At 51.7% G+C, this 18,226-nt stretch overlaps 1 protein-coding gene across 6 annotated transcripts in view; it reads right to left on the reverse strand.

Annotated features, from left to right (window-relative positions):
- RASAL1 (RAS protein activator like 1) overlaps positions 1–18,226 on the reverse strand; it is a 126,845-nt gene that overhangs the window by 64,631 nt on the left and 43,988 nt on the right. For 5 of the 6 annotated variants that reach the window (XM_065568230.1, XM_065568233.1, XM_065568228.1 and 2 more), the window contains 2 exons: positions 2,242–2,323; positions 836–985 (listed from right to left, as the gene is read on the reverse strand). In XM_065568230.1, coding sequence (XP_065424302.1) covers positions 836–985; positions 2,242–2,323 — 232 coding nt within the window. The remainder of the gene's footprint in view (positions 1–835; positions 986–2,241; positions 2,324–18,226) is intronic. The other variant, XM_065568229.1, reaches the window with a different exon arrangement.

An 18,226-nucleotide genomic window follows, 5' to 3' on the forward strand; every position in this document is an offset into this window, starting at 1 on the left:
GTCCTCTCTCCTCACTTGCTTTGCCCGGCTCTTCTGGCAGGAGGCTGGCCCAAGCCTTGCTGAGCCACCCCCCCCCCGGTGGAATAGCAATCAGACAGGTTCTGCTTCCCCTGCCAGACAGAACCGCCGTGATGTGGGGATCAAGTGAACTGAGCAGCCGGTTCAGGTCCCAGCTGCCGGCTCGTTCTGGCTGGTGTCAGGACACAGCGTTATGCACCCTGCACATATCTCCAAGCTGTACCCTTCGCCCTCAATGATTCATGAGCATTTTCCTCTCTCTCTGACCTCTTCTCCTTGGACTTGATTCTCAGTCACCCTAAGGTCCCTTGTGCCACTCTGGCAGACTATACAGAGCATGGGGAGGGCCCCAGAGATGCCCCCTTGCTGGGGTAGAACTGGTGTAAGTGACCTGCTCTCAGCCCCTGGGCACAAGGGCAGATCAGGGCTCAGCGCTGCTCTCCAGCCATTCGCAGCGCCATGGGGGAGGGGGCATGGAAAGCAAAGCATCAGCTAGAGCAGCCCGGGGACAACGGTAATTTACACCAGAGGCCAGGCAGAATCCAGCAAGTGCCAGGAGGGCTTAGACCCAGCCTCCCACAGACACCCCGGCCTGTCCCCGGCCACGAGCGCAGCAACAGAGGAACTGAGAACCAGCCTCCCCCTGCATCAAACTGACCAGCTGAGAAAGGGATCTGCTCTCCTTACAAGCCAGCAGGAGATTTGAGGCTGCAGCAGGCCAGTGTGCCACTGGCTTTCTCCCTCTTCATCCCCCACCCTGATCAGAGCCACCAGCCCCCACGCTGGAGGCACTGAGGAGATGGCCGGAGCTGCTCACCCATCCCAGGAAGTCGTTCTTCCCCACCATGTCCCAGTCCCACACCTCCACGCTCACACGGGACCCCTTGGGTTCCTTTCCGGGCACCCCCTCCTCCAGGTCAAACTCCAGCACCTCATCCCAGTGCGGGAAGCGAGTCTTCTTAATGATCTGCAAGGGGAGAGAGAAAGGTGGCATGTCAGAGAGGAACGGGGAGTCAGGTGGGGAAGATTTGTTCCAGCATGAACACACAGGGCTCCGGCAAAAGCCAAGAGCAATTGTAACCCACGCACCTCCTGGGTGTGGTGTTCTGGCCCATCTAGTGGCACCGAGACCACTTAGAGAGCGATTAATGAGTTTGTGCTACAGCTTTAACTAACAGCCATGTGACTTTTAGCTCATGTGGTAGAGGCTCATGCATTTCGCTCCCGAGGTCCCAGGTTCGATGCCGCCGACTGGGACCTGTCAGTGTTCCACAATGTTGGGAACAAAAGCAAAGGCTGTTTGGTAAACACTTGGCTGGTGTGAAATGGGCCCGTAAACTCAGCTGCGGGTAAAGCTGCTGCAGCAGCAAACGAGCGAGGCGAGCCAGTGTTTTCTTGCCAGAGAAGGCGTCCCTTCGAAACAAGAACTGCAGCATTCTTTAGTAATGGGCCAAACCGCACAGCTCCTGACGGGGCTCTGGGCACGCCAAGGTTAGTGCACCAATTTCCTTGCCACTGCATTGAGGGGCAAAGGACGGAGCAAGAGCACAAGGATGCCCCAGGCTTCCCATCCCCATAACACCTAATGCAGCTCAGGGGGGCTGGGGTAGGCCACACTCCCGTGCAGCTTTGCATCTCTCCTGACCTACAGATATGTCTGGGAAGAGAGCTCTTCCCCATAGGGTGACCAGATGTCCTGGTTTTATAGGGACAGTCCTGATATTTGGGGCTTTTTCTTATATAGGCTCCTATTACCCCCCACTCCCTGTCCTGATTTTTCACACTTGCTATCTGGTCAGCCTACTTCCCCCCCAGGTGTCAGCTGAGGGGCGGGGGCTGGCCCTAAGCCCTTTCCTTGCGCTTGCTGTGTGCAGGGAGGGGCTGCTGCAGGGCAGCATGTTCTCTCTGCTCCAAGGGCCCAGCCCAGCCCAAGTCACACGTGTCCTGCTCCCTTCATGGCTGTCGGATGGATTCAGGGCTCAGATCCTACAGTGATGGGTTGGAGATACACAGGCAGGCTTCCCACCCCTCTCTCAGCTATCACTAGCACACAACGCAAACCACCCGCAGTCCCAGTGAAAGAAGTGGGGGGGTCTGTCTGTCCCTCCCAGAGCTCCTCCTCTTGCGCCACTGGCATTGCAGCTAAAAGGAGCCCTGTCCTGTCCCCTGCCCCCATGCAGCCAGGCCAGAGGGAATGCTTCCGCCTGGGACCGTTCTACTCACAGCTGTCTCCAAAGTGTGGCCATCACAGGACACTCGCGCAAAGGGGTCCGAGGTGCCGGAGATGTCCCGCGGGGCCAGGTCTCTGGGGGGAGAGGACAAGAGGAGGAGGATGGGGGTGGGTTTCTGGGTGACTAGGGGATAGGGCAGAGGCAGGGGATGGTAGGGGCTGACTTGGCCTCCCCAGGGTGTCCAGGTGGCATTGTAAGCCCCGTTGTTGTTCTGTGTTTGGACAGCGCCTGACACAATGGGAGCCTGGCCAGTGCCCGGGACAGCTTCAAGCACTAACGCAACACAAACAACAGCCAGGACACAGGAGAAAATAAACCCTCTGAAAGGCCAGGAGGTTAAACCCTGAGGCGCTGATTGGGAGCTTTACAGACAAAATCCTCCCCCTTCTCCCAGTCCCCAGTGCCGCATGCTCTGCCCTGCTCCTGCAGCATGGAAAGCGGCACAGTAAGGGCCCTCTCCTCCCCACGCAGAACACCAGCGAGCCGGTGCACAGGCTGGCTTTGCACTGGGAGATCCAGCTGCTCCATCACCTCTCAGACAGCAGCACGAGCTGGAGTGGGAGGGGATGCACCCGAAAACTGCAGGGCTTCCCCACTCTGCATCTCACTCCTGCAGGGTGGAACTATGGAGTGGGATGGGGAGAAGCGGGGAAAACCGAAGGAGCTCTTGGAAAGCACCTATGGAGTTGGAGAAGCCCCAGGACAGCCTGGCAGGGGCTCAGCATTTGGGGACATCCCAAGTGGGTGATCGAGGTGAGAGCAGAGAGCATTCCCCCAGGGAAAGAACAGGCCAGGAGAGCCAGAGCTCCCCTGCCTAAGCCCTGGGGAGCTGGGGGTGAAGGCTGAGAGGGGAAGGAAAAATGAACATGGCCCTTTAAGGGGAATACAGCCCACCCCTCAGAGCTCTCTTACTGCACCCCCCACGTCTTCTTCCCCCTCACCGTCTTTCCCCTCCACCCCCCGTCACACTCTCCCTGACTCCACCCGTCCCCCACACACATACCAGGGTCCCTTAGCCAACACTTTCTGTTCCCATGGCTACTCTCCAGGTTTAGTAGCATAGCCCCGTCCCCTGCTCAGGGGGGCACTGCCCCATGGCTGGGGCAAGTCACAGGCAGCAGAAGGGGCGAGTAAAGGGACACGAGTTCCAGTCCCGACCATGTTCTCTCGCCCCCCTGGAGAGGCGCACGGCCCCGCAGAGAGCCCTGCCTGGTGCTTTCATCATGAGCCAGCAGGGCCCCCGGCTAGCCCTCCTTGGGCCTCAGGAATGCCAGACACCGCAGACAGGGAAGGGACAGCAGCTCCCCTAGTTCCCTGGAGAACCGCTCTGGAACTCTCCTGCCCCACAAGAAGGGGGAAGGACTGACCCACCCCCTCCCGCCTGCCCCGCTGCAGAAGAATGCTTGGAAGATGGAGCCTGCTGCATTGGCTCAGCCCATCTCCACTCCCTGAGCACTCTCCATGGCCACAGCGTTGCCTAGGAGCCTGTGCTGGTTGCTAGGATGCCTTCTCTGCATCGTGCTGCTGGCTGGCTCCAGTGCAATGGGGCCAGGCCCCTACGCTCCCTTACCGATCACTCTGGCCTGTGCCCCCAAAGCAGGGGGGCTGCAGCCAGAGCCACGTGACTGCACTCTTGTGTCCCCATGGAGGGAATCCCCATCCTGTGCCTAGCTCCATGTGCTGAGACCCAGAAGTCAGGAATCCTGGGGTCTATTCCTGGCTCTGCCACTGGTGACCTCAGACAAGTGATTTCACTTGTCTGTGCCTCAGTTTCCCCACCTGTAAAACAGGGATAATGATACTGATCTCCTTTGTAAAGCGCTTTGAGATCTAAGATTAGAAGCTCTAGATGAGAGCTAGGCATTATTAACACTCTTAGCACTACATGTAAGGGGTGTGGGGCTGGGACCTGAGCTATAAGGAATCACTAGGCTGTCAACAAAAAAGAGAGGGGCCTGGAATTGAAGATTAAAGCTACGAAGTCACTTTAGCAGTAACTGTGTTTGAAAAGGTCTGTGATGCAGCAGGTTAAGGATATTGGCCCTTTCCTGTTGGGACTCCTGGGTTCAAATCCTGCTGAAAAATAGTGGAGCAAATAATCAGTCAATTTGCAAACACTTAATAAGGTGATAAGTACCAGTTAACATGGACTCCTCAAGAACAAATTGTGTCAAACCATCCGAATAGCTTTCTGTGACAGGGTATCAAGTATCAGGGGGTAGCCGTGTTAGTCTGTATCTACAAAAACAACAAGGAGTCTGGTGGCACCTTAAAGACTAACAGATTCATTTGGGCATAAGCTTTCGTGAGTAAAAACCTCACTTCTTCGGATGCAACAGGGTACCAAGCCTTGTGGAGGGGGGGAGTGGTAGATGTGGTTTATCTTGACTCTAGTAAGGCTTTTGATACTGTCTTGCATGGCCTTTGTGACATTATGCCCCATATTCTTCACAGAGATATGCTTATGATATGAATATGGCATAAGTAAGATGTATTTTATGCAAGATGGGTCATGTGAGATATAATTGGAAAGGTTATGATGTACTGAATTTGATTATCCTATTTGTATGCATGTATCATTTCTGTATCTGAAATTGAGAATATTAACTCTGTATTAATTGCAAAAGTGTTTGCACCTGGGGAACACCCACCAGACAAAATGCAATCAGTCTGGCTGGTTAGTCAATAAACCATTAGGAAGGACAATAGATCTTTGAAGATGCGTGCTAATCTCCCCACCTTCCTGAGATGCTACTTTGACACTGCAGGGTTATGTAATCATGTGACCTGGTACTGGACACCATCGTGGACTGCTGGTATTTTTCCACTAGGAGGGGGATGGGGATCAAACTGGGAAACAAAGGATTCCCACCATATGTAAATCCTATTTAAGGCTGGGGAGTGAGTTAATCCACTGAATTCCAGCCCAAGGTGACTGCTGGAAACACCTACAACTGAACTGGGGAAGAACTGGACCCAAGCTAGAAGGGGTCTGGCCTGTGAAAGAAATATCTGGAGTTTTAAGTTGCAAGCAAGAGCAGTTTGTCCTTAAGAAATTCTGCAACCTGCCTAAAACAACACTTAAGGTGAGAAATTACTACTTGGAGCCAATTTCCTATCCCCTAGAAATGGAAGGTCATTGAGTCCAGCCCCCTGCCTTCACTAGCAGGACCAAGTACTGATTTTGCCCCAGATCCCTAAGTGGCTCTCTTAAGGATTGAACTCACAACCCTAGGTTTAGCAGGCCAGTGCTCAAACCACTGAGCTATCCCCCCCTTTTGTGTATTAAGCCTAGCTTGCATGTTTATTGTATTTGCTCAGTAATCGGCTTTGATCTGTTTGTTATCCCTTCTAATCACTTAAAAGGTACCTTTTGTAGATAACAAACTTGGTTTTTGTTTATTCTATAACCAGTTTGTGTAATTCATAATGGGGGGAGGGGCAAAAACCACATTGAGGGAGTGGGCGGATTTCATGAGCTGTACAGATCTCTGTGCAACACAAGACAATATAATCTTGAGTTTGCACCACAATTGGGGGGTGCACTGGAGTGCTGGGCAATCCCTCAGCTGAGTCGAGAGAGAGAGAGAGTGTGTGTGTGTGTGCGCGCGCTGGAGGAGGCTTGAGGGCCGGGCACAGCAGGACAGGATGAGGGAGCCAAGGCTGGTGGAATGGGCGGGCTCAGTAGGACCCCAGTACATCAGGTGGCAACCTGGAAAGGGGGGGAACCCATCACAACCTTCTCAGAAACAAACTAGGGAAATACAACCTAGATGGAACTACTAAAAGGTGGGTGCATAACTGGTTGGAAAATCGTTCCCAGAAAGTAATCATCAGTGGTTCACAGTCAAGCTAGAAGGGCATGACGAGTAGGGTCCCGCAGGGATCACTTCTGGTTCTGTTCAATATCTTCATCAATGATTTAGATAATAGAGAGAGAGTATATAGACCGTACACTTAAAAAGTTTGCAGATGATAGCAAGCTGGGAGGGGTTGCAAGTGCTTTGGAGGATAGGATTAAAATTCAAAATGATCTGGACAAACTGGAGAAATGGTCTGAAGTAAATAGGATAAAATTCAATAAGGACAAATGCAAAGTACTCCACTTAGGAAGGAACAATCAGTTGCACACATACAAAATGGGAAATGACTGCCTAGGAAGGAGTACTGCGGAAAGGGATCTGGGAGTCATAGTGGATCACAAGCTAAATATGAGTCAACAGTGTAACGCTGTTGCAAAAAAAGCAAACATCATTCTGGGATGTATTAAGAGGTATGTTGTAAGCAAGACACCAGAAGTAATTCTTAATAATATAATATACCTATCTCATAGAGCTGGAAGGTCATCATGTCCAGCCCCCTGTCTTCACTAGCAGGACCAAGTACTGATTTTGCCCCAGATCCCTAAAGTAGCCCCCTCAAGGATTGAACTCACAACCCTGGGTTTAGCAGGCCAATGCTCAAACCACTGAGCTATCCCTCCCTCCTGTACACTGATAAATCCTCAACTGGAGTATTGTGTCCAATTCTGGGTGCTACATTTCAGGAAAGAGGTGGACAAATTGGAGAAAGTCCAGAGAAGAGCAACAAAAATGATTAAAGGTCTAGCAAGCATGACCTATGAGGGAAAATTTAAAAAAATGGGTTTGTTTAGTCTGGAGAAGAGAAGACTGAACGGGGGACATGATAACCGTTTTCATGCACATAAAAGGTTATTACGAGGCGGCAAAACATTTTTCTCGTTAACCTCTAAGGACAGGACAAGAAGCAACAAGGGCGGTTTAGGTTGGACATTAGGAAAAACTTCCTGTCAGGGTGGTTAAGCACTGGAATAAATTGCCTAGGGAGGTGGGTGGAATCTCCGTCATTGGAGATTTTTAAGAGCAGGTTAGACAAACACCTGTCAGGGATGGCCTAGATAATACTTAGTCCTGCCATGAGTGCAGGGGACTGGACTAGATGCCTCTCGAGGTCCCTTCCAGTCCTACAATTCTATTTCAAAGGCTGTCATCACTTGGAGGTGGGATGCGTCTCAGCTTGGGGAGCAATGAACATCCAGCTGCATCAAAAGAAGTTTTTGCTCAACAGGCAACACCCCAGGGCTGGGAGGCTTGGCAGAATTTGATATTTCTTTTATAATTTTGACAGATATGTTTATTTTTAAGCTTTTTTTATTTTGAATCAATTTAAATGTGAACAGTTACAAGAAATTATTGGGGAGAGTCAGACTAACAGTATTAATGAGAGCAGACACTGAGATTTGAAAGGCCAAAGTTTTAGAACCATTAAAACACAAATTATCAAAATATACCAAGGAAATAGCCATAAATAAAACTCTCAAAAATTCGCAGGCAGCATTTTTCTTACGTTGCCTAGCTGCAAATGTTGATTTATTGGTGCTGGAGTTATTTTTTTGTCGGGGGGTGGTGGTGTATGGGGAAATGGATGTTTTTTCCAACTTGTCCTTCCAAGCCTCATTCTGGGATAGCGAGGGGGTGCTGCAGGACAGGCTGGAGGGGTGTGGGCAGAGCCAGGCTCAGGTTCCAGCCAGGGGCGGTGAGTTGTATGGGCCCATGGTGCCCGGACTCCAGCAAATTCAGGGCCCAGGGGCCCGGCTCCACCAATGTTCAGGGCCAGGTCTCTCCCCTGGAGCATCCCTGACTGCCCCCTGCAGCTCCACACTGTGCTCCCTCGCCAGCTGTGGCGCTGCCGGCTACAAGGGAGCGGAGCTGGGGGCACGTTGAGGTGGCTGCTGCACCTGCAGAGGAAGGAGGTGCATGGCAGCCACCCCCGCCCTCAGCAGGCAACTCCGGGCCGTGGGGGGAAATTATCCTGGCTGGACCTCCTGAGCAGCAGCCGGGGTGGGGGGGCTTGGGTGAATGTTGTGCTGGGGGGGCTGGGGCCCCACCTCCCACGGAGCTCACTGCTGCCGGCGGGGAGACAGCAGGGGGATTCCTCCTCTGTGGCTCCCTGCCCCAGCCCTGGGGCAGCCTGACTACTGCACCCCAAACTCCTCATCCGCAGCCCCATGCCCCACACCCCCTTCTGCACCCCAAGCCTCTGTCCCAGCCCAGAGCCTGCACCCAGCACCCCAACCCCCCTCCCGCTCCCCAACCCTCTGTCCCACCCCAGCACCCAAACTCCCTCCCAGAGAGAGCCCGCACCCCTCCAGCATTGGAACAGTAGGGGAGCTGGAGTGGAATAGCAGGCGGTGGGGAGGGGAGGCTGAAACTATGGGGCATCAGCAGAGCTCAGCATGTGGGAAGCCCAGGACTGGAAAAGCAGGGGACTGCCTGGCAGGCCTGAAGTGCACGGGGAGAGCTGTGTGGGACGCCCAAGCCTAGCACAGCATGAGGCTGTGGGTTGGGATTGAGAGGCATGGCAGAGCTGGCTGTCTGGAAAGCCCAGGACTGGACTAGCAGGGGCAGGTCTGGAGGTCAGGCCCGAGGGACACCAACAAAGCTTGTGTAGCTCCTGCCCACACTCTGCACTGTCACGCCCTCCCTTTTCTGAACTGGCTCACGCTGGGAGAGGCGTGGGGGTGGGGGGGAGGAGGGTGTCCACTGCTTTGTGAAACTGTCTTGTTTCTCTCCCCAACACCTCATCTCTTCACCCACACAAATCAGGCCCTCACACCTCCCAGCACCACTTCCCAGCAAGAACTTCTCACCAGCTTGCCAGTGATAATGGGATTCCAGTGAGAGAGTTAAACCAAATAAATAAAAAGCCCCAAACAAACCATTAACTCGTTCCTCCCCATTCTTGGTGGGGCACATGGTTCTTCTCCCCACACGGCCTAAAAGTTGCACACCAGGATTCATGAGTCCTGCGTTGCATTCCCTGCTCATTCAGACTTCCTGCGTGACTTTGGTCACGTCACTGCTCCACTCCGTGCCCCAGTTTCCCCACCTCGAAAATGAGGATAATGATACTGACCTCCTTTGTAAGGCGTTTTGAGCCCTATGATAAACACTATATAAGAGCTATTATGCTATTAATACCCTGGATGAGAATCTTAGCAGTCCTGGATGCTGAGCTATAACCACTAGGCTGTTACCAAAAGGAGAGGGGCCCGGAACTGGGGTATAAAGCTACCGAGTCACTTTAGCCATCACGGTCTTTGACATGACCTGTGCTGCAGGCAGAAGGTAAAGGACACTGGCCTTTCCCCTTCCATTCAAAGCCTGCCCTGCTCCAAAGAGCGATGTGACTGGGGCGGGGGGCACGTCTCCGCTGGAGGAGCAGTGAACATCCAGCTGCATCACAAGGCTGTTCTGCTCCCCAGTTTGGGCTAGCGGAGGTGCAGCAGGGCAGGGCTGAGGGGCACCGGCAGAGCTGGGTGTAAGTTCCCAGCACTGGAACAGCTGGGGAGCTGGACTTGCATGCACCCTTAGCAGCAGCAATATGTCTCCGGGCAGGGGAATGAGGAGTCACCCCTCTGACCTCCGCCATGGTCAGTGCCAGCAAAAGCCAAATGGCTCTTGCTACAGAACCTCCCTGGAGAACAAGGGAGTCCTCAGGAATGCCCCAGAAAGAGAGAATGGGGGAGGTCCTTTAGAGCCATAGGTGGAAGCAGGGTGAAGGAAAACAGAAGTCCTGGGGAGACCTACAGACAACTCATTGTGCCATCAGCATGGGGCGGAGTTAGTGCTATTAGCCCAGGACTGCCCTTTTGCTGATCACTTGGGGTCATAGGAAAGGTTAAAGAAAAACATCTATTGGCCTAGTGTCCAAATGAAGTGAAGGAACACTACAAAACGCGTGACTCATGGCAGAAGCGGGAAAAGTCTGCAGGACACTGCAAGAATCCTGGGCACCCATTACCAGTGATCAAAGAAGCATTTTTCAGGGTTGCCATGGATATCACAGGGCCATTAGCCAGCCCAACGCACAGAGGAAAAAGATGTCTATTAGTTGTGGTGGATTTTGCGCCCAGGTACCCAGAAGCAGTCTCTGTCTAATGTGCAAGCTGAGACAGTTGCCAAGGCACTATTCTCTATACTCAGCGGGGCAAGCTTTCCAAACCAGATCCTATCAGATTCGGGGCCAAATTTCATGTCCCAGCTATTTAGTGACTTATGGAGGGAGTTCGGGTTAAAACAGCTGAAATTTGTCCCCATCACCCAGAAACAAATGGTTTAGCTGAGGCTCAACTGACCGCAAAATCTAGGTAAACTGCAGGGCCAGTGACTGGGATGTAATGTTATCCTAGCTGTTGTTTGCTTACAGAAGATGACCCAAGAGCACACAGGGTTCACCCAATTTGACCTCCTATATGGGAGAAAGGTCAGAGACTCTTGGGAGGGGGAAGGAGAGGGGGAACCAGTGGTTGAATATGTGCAAAGGTTTAGGGAAAATTCAAAGTCTTGTAGGAATAATACCCCTCCACCCCCCTTTATCAATAAGTTCATTCCCTTGCTTCCCATGAGCTGCCCTGTGTAACCCTTGGTTGTCCTATGATCTCTATTCTGCCTAGTAACAGAGAGAGACCCCACCCTTTTGGTGCCGTGTGCAGCCCAAGAAGTGGGCCGGGTGCAAAGAGCAGCGTGCAGGGGGAGCACACCCTGTCGTTGGATGTCCGTGGGCTGTCAGGTCACTGTCCATTCGTAGATCACCGCTCAGGGAGAGCTCGGGCGGCTGCGTCTCCCCCACCACTTCACAGGCAGACTAAGCCCTTGAACTGCACGTCCTCACTCGCCCTGCCCATGATAGTGGCAGCACACCGCACTCACTCTCCCCAGCGGGGGAGTTTGCTCAATCACGGGAAGATGAACAGAAGACTAGGAGAGAGACTTACCTGGTGAAGGGATCGAGTCAAGCCACTGAGGTCGACCAGAGGAACTGGAGCCCAGCTGTACCTGGACATCGAGACGTCCGGATCTGGGAAGTCTGGTGATTGTGAAACCTTCCCCCCACCCCCTTCCTCTCTTTCTCTCCACTTTTATCCCTGCTGCTATCATTTGTTAGTTGAGGACCTGGTAACCGCCAAACTTATTAACTTTGTTATTTAGGTGTTCGGGTAATAAATGTTATCTGCTTTACGTTATTTACCTGTCAGGTTTGATTTTCAATACACCCGGCGACAGACACGGAAGGGTCTAATCCTGTAAAAAGGGGTGGGATTTGGGATCTAGGTTTCATTTCTCCCCTGTTATAGATTTTAAGTGGCCTGTCTGTAACAGTTCTGATAACCATGGCAGGACCCTGGTGTGTATTTAATTTCTATTGTTTATAAAAGGTAGAAATCACAATCTGTTTGGCAAGGTTACCGAAGGCCCAAAGGCTGAGACGGTGTGTAACCAACACCAGTGGATTTGGTAAATGACCATATGTATCCTGAGCGGCGGAGGAACTACTCCTGCCATTTGCTCCTGCCTGGCTGCGTATCCAGGAAGGGTCTGGTTTGGTTTGGTGCTCTGAGGACCTGTGTGTCCTGGAGTACTAGAAGTTACAGCCGGTAGTCTCCTGCTGGGGAGGGCATCCAATCCCGCTGCTGATACCCTGTGGGGATCACGTTTGACCTGTGTCAAGGCAGGAGCAAGTGAAATCATGGAGCAGGTCTTCAAGGAATCCATTTTGAAGCACTTGGAGGTGAGGAAGGTAATCAGGAACAGTCAACCTGGATTTACCAAGGGCAAGTCATGCCTGACCAACCTGATTGTCTTCTACCAAGACATAACTGGCTCTGTGGATATAGGGAAAGCAGTGGACCAGATATACCTTGACTTTAGCAAGGCTTTTGATACAGTATTCTTGCCAGCAAGTTAAAGAAGTCTGGATTGGATGAGTGGACTATAAGGTGGTGTAACAGGTTGGGACTCACCACCTGGCGCCTCCTGCTGGATGTGTCCGGGAATTAGCTCTGTCCAGTGGAGCACCCTCTCTCGGTGGTGTCCCGTCCGTTGTCTCGCCCTTGGTTGGCGTCTGAGCCTGCGTCGCTCTCCAGCTCGCGGTGTCCTCTTCAAGACCACTGCCCTCTAGCAGTGCCCCTCAGTCCATCCACACCCACTTTCGGGAAGGGGGGGGGGTGATCAGCAGTCTCTACGCCCCAGCCACCATGGGCAACTACACACCCCAAAGTCTAATCCCTCTTGTCAGGATCTGGCGTAGTCTATAATGGCTGCTCCCTACAGCCGATGGCTGGGTTTACTGCAAGGGGGGGACCCAGGCCCGCCCTCTACTCTGGGTCCCGACCCAGGGACCCTCTGGTGGCAGCCTCGCTGTCCTCCTCCTCCTCTCCCCTCCGTCTGTCCACGTCCCTGGGCCACTTCCTCTACGGCCCCTCGCACCGGCTAGGCCCTTCCCCTCAGGGCCTGCAGTCTGGCAGACACCGGGCTGGAGTTCCCTTTTGCTCCCCCAGGCCTGCCCAGCACTGCGCTGTCCCAGGTGCTAGTCTCCCCCTCTGGAGACAGACCTTCCCCTCTCGAAGGCCTGGGACAGACTGATGGCTCGCTCCTTGAGCAGCCTTTTTATAGGGATGAGCCTGGCCCTGATTGGCTGCCTCCAATCTGGGCCCCGATTGGCTCCCAATAAGCCCTCCTCCGATTGGCTCCCTGTCTGCGCAGGCCCACTGGCCTGCTGCAGCCCACACTCTCAGGGAGTGGGGCAGTCCGCCCCACTACAGGTGGATAGAAAGCTGGCTAGGTTGTTGGGCTCAATGGGTAGTGATCAATGGCTCCATGTCTAGTTGGCAGCTGGTATCAAGTGGAGTGCCTCAGGGGTTGCTCCTGGGGCCGGTTTTGTTCAACATCTTCATTAATGATCTGGATGGATTGCACCCTCAGTAAGTTCACGGATGACACAAAGCTGGGGGGAGGGGTAGATATGCTGGAGGGTAGGGATAGATACAGAGGGACCTAGACAAATCGGAGGATTGGGCCAAAAGAAATCTGATGAGGTTCAACAAGGACAAGTGCAGAGTCCTGCACTTAGGACGGAAGAATCCCATGCACTGCTACAGGCTGCGGACCGACTGGCTAAGTGTCAGTTCTGCAGAAAAGGACTTGGGGATTACAGTGGATGAGAAGCTGGACATGAGTCAGCAGTGTGCCCTCGCTGCCAAGAAGGCCAACAGCATATTGGGCTGATTAGTAGGAGCATTGCCAGCAGATCGAGGGAAGTGATTATTCCCCTCTATTCGGCACTGGTCAGGCCACACCTGGAGTATTGCGTCCAGTTTTGGGCCCCCCACTACAGAAGGGATGTGGACAAATTGGAGAGAGTCCAGTGGAGGGCAACAAAATGATTAGGGGGCTGGAGCACATGACTTTTAGGAGAGGCCAAGGGTTGGGCTCATTTAGTCTGAAGAGAAGAGTGAGGGGGAATTTGATAGCAGCCTTCAACTATCTGAAGGGGGGTTCCAAAGAGGATGGAGCTCGGCTGTTCTCAGTGGTGGCAGATGACAGAACAAGGAGCAATGGTCTCAAGTTGCAGTGGGGGAGGTCTAGGTTGGATATTAGGAAACACTATTTCACTAGGAGGGTGGTGAAGCACTGGAATGGGTCACCTAGGGAGGTGGTGGAATCTCCTTCCTTAAAGGTTTTAAGGCCTGGCTTGAGAAAGCCCTGGCTGGGATGATTTAGTTGGGGATTGGTCCTGCTTTGAGCAGGGGGTTGGACTAGGTGACCTCCTGAGGTCTCTTCCAACCCTTATCTTCTATGATAAGGTGCCCAGCATCATGGCCAACTAAAGGCCTGGATCAGTAAAGCCCTTTAAGTGCCAAGGAGCAACTGGTGTCTCTCATTGGAAAGAGTGTCCAGGACAGTCGCTGAGACCAACGGAGTCTCATAAGGGACTTGAAGCATTAAGGCCCAGCGATCACGACTTGCAGCACTACGGCCCAAGGTTGATTGATTGGGGGCATTGTTCAGACTGATCAAACAGAATCAGACTGATTCTGCTGTCACTGCCAGATGAGTAGGGACAAAAGTGTTCTGGAGACCCGTTCCCCAGTTCGTTTAGTTGGGAGAATCTATAATGCAGAGCTAAGTGTGCTCTTGCAGTCCTCGCTGGTACAGATACCGGGTGTGGCATTTGAGACAAGGCAGTGAGTTGCCTATTTAGGAGTTTTGATCTGGTTAAGTCAGATCACAACTGCAAACAGCCATGAATACCCACACCTACTGGAAGGAAGGATGGCAACCAGAAGTCAACAAAAATTCATTGCCTTATTGTGTCAATTTGTTTGGGAAGGGAGCTAATCCATGGTCCGGGGATTTATTTTGTGGGAGATGCTTTCTTAATTTTGACCCAAAAATGGGAGGGATTTTTAAATGACAAACCCAGACCATCTAAAAGGCAAAGAAAAGGGCTTTAAGTTATGGTTTGGCTCTGGTGGTGGAGGCACTTCATGAATATGTTAACAACCAAGAGAAGGAGCCTCCTCCAAACAAAGGGACAATTAGAGATCACGCAAACTGAAAAACTGCAAGCCAAACTGGATGGCACTGACTGAGCAAGAGAATGCTGCATATGTAACCCAATGGAGTCAGGCAGGGCCGGTGCTACCATTAAGGCAGACTAGGCGGTTGCCTAGGGTGCCAAGATTTGGGGGCGCCAAAAAGCGGTGCCCCCAATTTCCCCCCCGCGGCAGCTCCCCCCCTCCCCTGGGAGCTGTGTGGCAGCTCCCCACACCAGCTCACCTCTGCTCCGCCTCCTCCCCGAGCACGCCGCCCCCACTCTAATTCTCCTCCCCTCCCAGGCTTGCGGCGCCAAACAGCTGATTGGTGCTGCAAGCCTGGGAGGCGGGAGAAGTGGAGCAGCGACGGCATGTTCAGGGAGGGGGCGTAGCAGAGGTGAGCTGGGGTGGAGAGCCCTGCGGCAGCTCCCCCCACTACCCTGAGGCACCCCTCCTTCCCTGCGGCAGCTCCCCCTCCCCCCGGCCCGGGGAGCCGTGCGGCAGCTCTCCACCCCAGCTCACCTCTGCTACGCCCCCTCCCAAACACGCTGTTGCTGCTCCACTTCTCCCGCCTTCCAGGCTTGCAGCACCAATCAGCTGTTTGGCGCAGCAAGCCTTGGAGGGGAGGAGAATTAGAGCAGGGGCAGCGTGCTCGGGGAGGAGGCGGCGCAGAGGTGAGCTGGGGTGAGGAGCTGCTGCACGGCTCCCCAGGCCGGGGGGGGGAGCTGCCACGGGGGGGTGCCCCAGGGCGGGGGGGGGAGCTGCTACGGGGCTGGGGGGGGGCGTGCAAGGTGGAAGTTTTGCCTAGGGCGTGAAACTTCCTTGAACCGGCCCTGGAGTCAGGCATACATCAGCTTACAAGATTTAGATGCCCTCTTACAAGAGAAAGATCAGGACATTTCTAAACTGAAGGCAGAAAGAGAAGACTCCCAAGCTGCCATACGAAAATGAATGAAAGAGCTAAGCTATAACCAAAGCAAACAGAGTGATCACATAGCAGCACGTCTATGCAAAGTACAAAAACTGAAAAAGAAGGTAAAGCAGACTCCAGGGTTCTTATCTGCCATATGTCCGAAGGCAATGAGGAGGATTCAAGAAGAAATACTTTCCTCATCTCATAGGTGAGCTTATCTTCATCTGATGAAGATTTCTGTTCAGCAGCCAGGAAGCTTTCCGAGATGCAACAGAAAGAGAAAGCCATGCCAGTGCCTCTGAAACAGCAACAAAACAGCACGTTTACATAAGAAGCACAGCAGCAGAACCAGCAGTTGCAGAAGCTTTAAAGACAAACAATATTTCAACAATAAATGAGGAACAGCAAAATGGGAAAGCTGTTCCCCTGAGACCAATTACTACCACAGTAGTTCATTTTGGAGCAGGGTTAACCAGACCTGCCGAGACCTGTCATGAGAACAAGATCTATACGGTGGAACAAGCAAAGGCGATGGAGAAGGCCATGGGTTCCCTCACCCAAGAAACTGCGGTGGCCTGGCTAGCCGAAGTTACATTTTTACCAGGAGGATGCTGCATCCTTGGCAAGAGAGTGCATGAGCCAGGAGGAATATGGGGCCTTGCCCAGCCATATTCAAATTGGAAATACAAGAACTACAATTAAGTTGTGTGAGGGATTTTTAAATTCTTTCCCACACCACAATTTAATTGGTCGGTTCTATTCAGAATGACAAAAATATAATGAAAGGTCAGAAAAATATGTAAATTGGAAAAAATTGCTATACTGGCTAGCTGGTGCAGTATCAGTGGACACACCTGAATTCTGGGAATCTGATTCAGGGTCTCACCCCTACTTTGAAAGTAATTATAGCTATGATAGACCATCAAACCATTTCCCAGAATGAATTAGAAGAACACCTTTGTGAGGCATACGAAATTCAAAGGGAAGTGTTCCCCACACCTGGATTCAGGAAAAAAAGGTGTCCGCCATCACAGAAAACAAACCACGGCATAATAAGGGAAAGAACCCTCCAGGAAATGAGAAATACAGTAAGGAACATAGAGGATACCAGCATCCAAACCCTCAGGAGGAAGAAAAGATGTTCAGAAATTGTATTTGGAAAAGACTTCTCAAATATAAACAAAGAGAGGCCATTGATAGAATGCCTACAGAAGAACTGATGCAAAAATTGGCTTGGCATGAAAAGAGACAAGAAAAGCATGAAGCTCAACCCTTAAAACCCGACTTATCATGAAGAGACCAAGCTCCTGCTTCTCCCCAAAACACAGCACCAATTACATGGGGATGACCCATAACATCAGCAGTCATTAAGTCATTTGGTAAAGTCAATCAAGATCTATTAGTAGATACGGGCGCTGCCATTTCTTTACTATGTATAAAGGTGGAACATTTTATTAAAAACATTGCCAGTCAAAGAACTAACAGCCTCGGAGGGGTTCAAGAGAAAGGAGTCAATCACTTCCTTCCCTCCACCCTCTCCACTGTGCCATAAATAGTATTACAACAACTGCATCTTTTGGCATACAATCTATGGATAGCCTAGGCATACTAGGCATGGACATAATGATGACGCTAGGTATAACAGTAGATCTGCCTAACAAGCAGCTCATCCCAGACACAAAGAATAAAGAACACTGTGTCATTCCAGCCTCGCGTATGGTGGCTGCCATCAAGGCACCTGAAAAATGGGTTATACCGGAGTGGGAACCAGAAGTGGCATCCCTTGCATCCAAACATAAGAAAGCCGTTGCCACCCATAAATTAGAATGTGGACAGATTGATACCAAAATCATCAAAGGACCTGACCCAAAGCCAATGTGACAGTATTGATACCCATTGGAAGCTAAAGCAGGGATACAGCCTACCATAGATGTGATCCTTCAACCAGAAGTCTTAATAGAAATTGAAAGCGTGTGTAAGGCGCCCATATGGCCAGTCCAAAGGCTGATGGACTTCAGGGAACTGAACCATATAACACCTAGGCTCACACTGGTAGTCGCTAAATATAATGAGATCATGGCCGCTATTACAGCAGGCGCTAAATGGTTCTCAGTCTTGGACCTCACTAATACTTTTTTCAGTATACCTCTGCATCCCTCTTCATTTCACAAATTTGCTTTCACCTTTAAACAAAAACAGTTAACTTTCACTCGAGTCCCACCGGGTTTTCACAATGCCCCCAGCATTTGTCATCAAAGTGTCCCACTTTAGAGCGTTCCACATTTGGGTAACAACAAAATACTTAGTTATGTGGATGATATACTTGTGACAACATCCACAAAAGAAGAAAACCTCGAGGTACTTGACATCATCCTCAAACAAACAGAAGACACCAGATTCAAAATGAATCCTAGTAAGGCTCAATTGGTTCATCAAGAAGTGACCTATCTAGGCGTGGTATTAGGTCAAGAAGGTCGATGCCCTAACCAACAGCCGATGGAACTGATTAGTAAAATTCCAGCCCCAGAAGATGTGTCGGCACTCAGATCCTTTCTTGGTCTCGCAGGATTTTCTAAGGGAATTTGTGGAGCACTATGTGGAAAAGGCTAAGCCACTATATCGTCTGCTTAAAAGGGATTCAATATGGAATTGGGGAGAGGAGCAGCA

Source organism: Chrysemys picta, chromosome 15 (assembly GCF_011386835.1).
Source record: "Chrysemys picta bellii isolate R12L10 chromosome 15, ASM1138683v2, whole genome shotgun sequence".
Taxonomy (NCBI): Eukaryota; Metazoa; Chordata; order Testudines; family Emydidae; genus Chrysemys; species Chrysemys picta.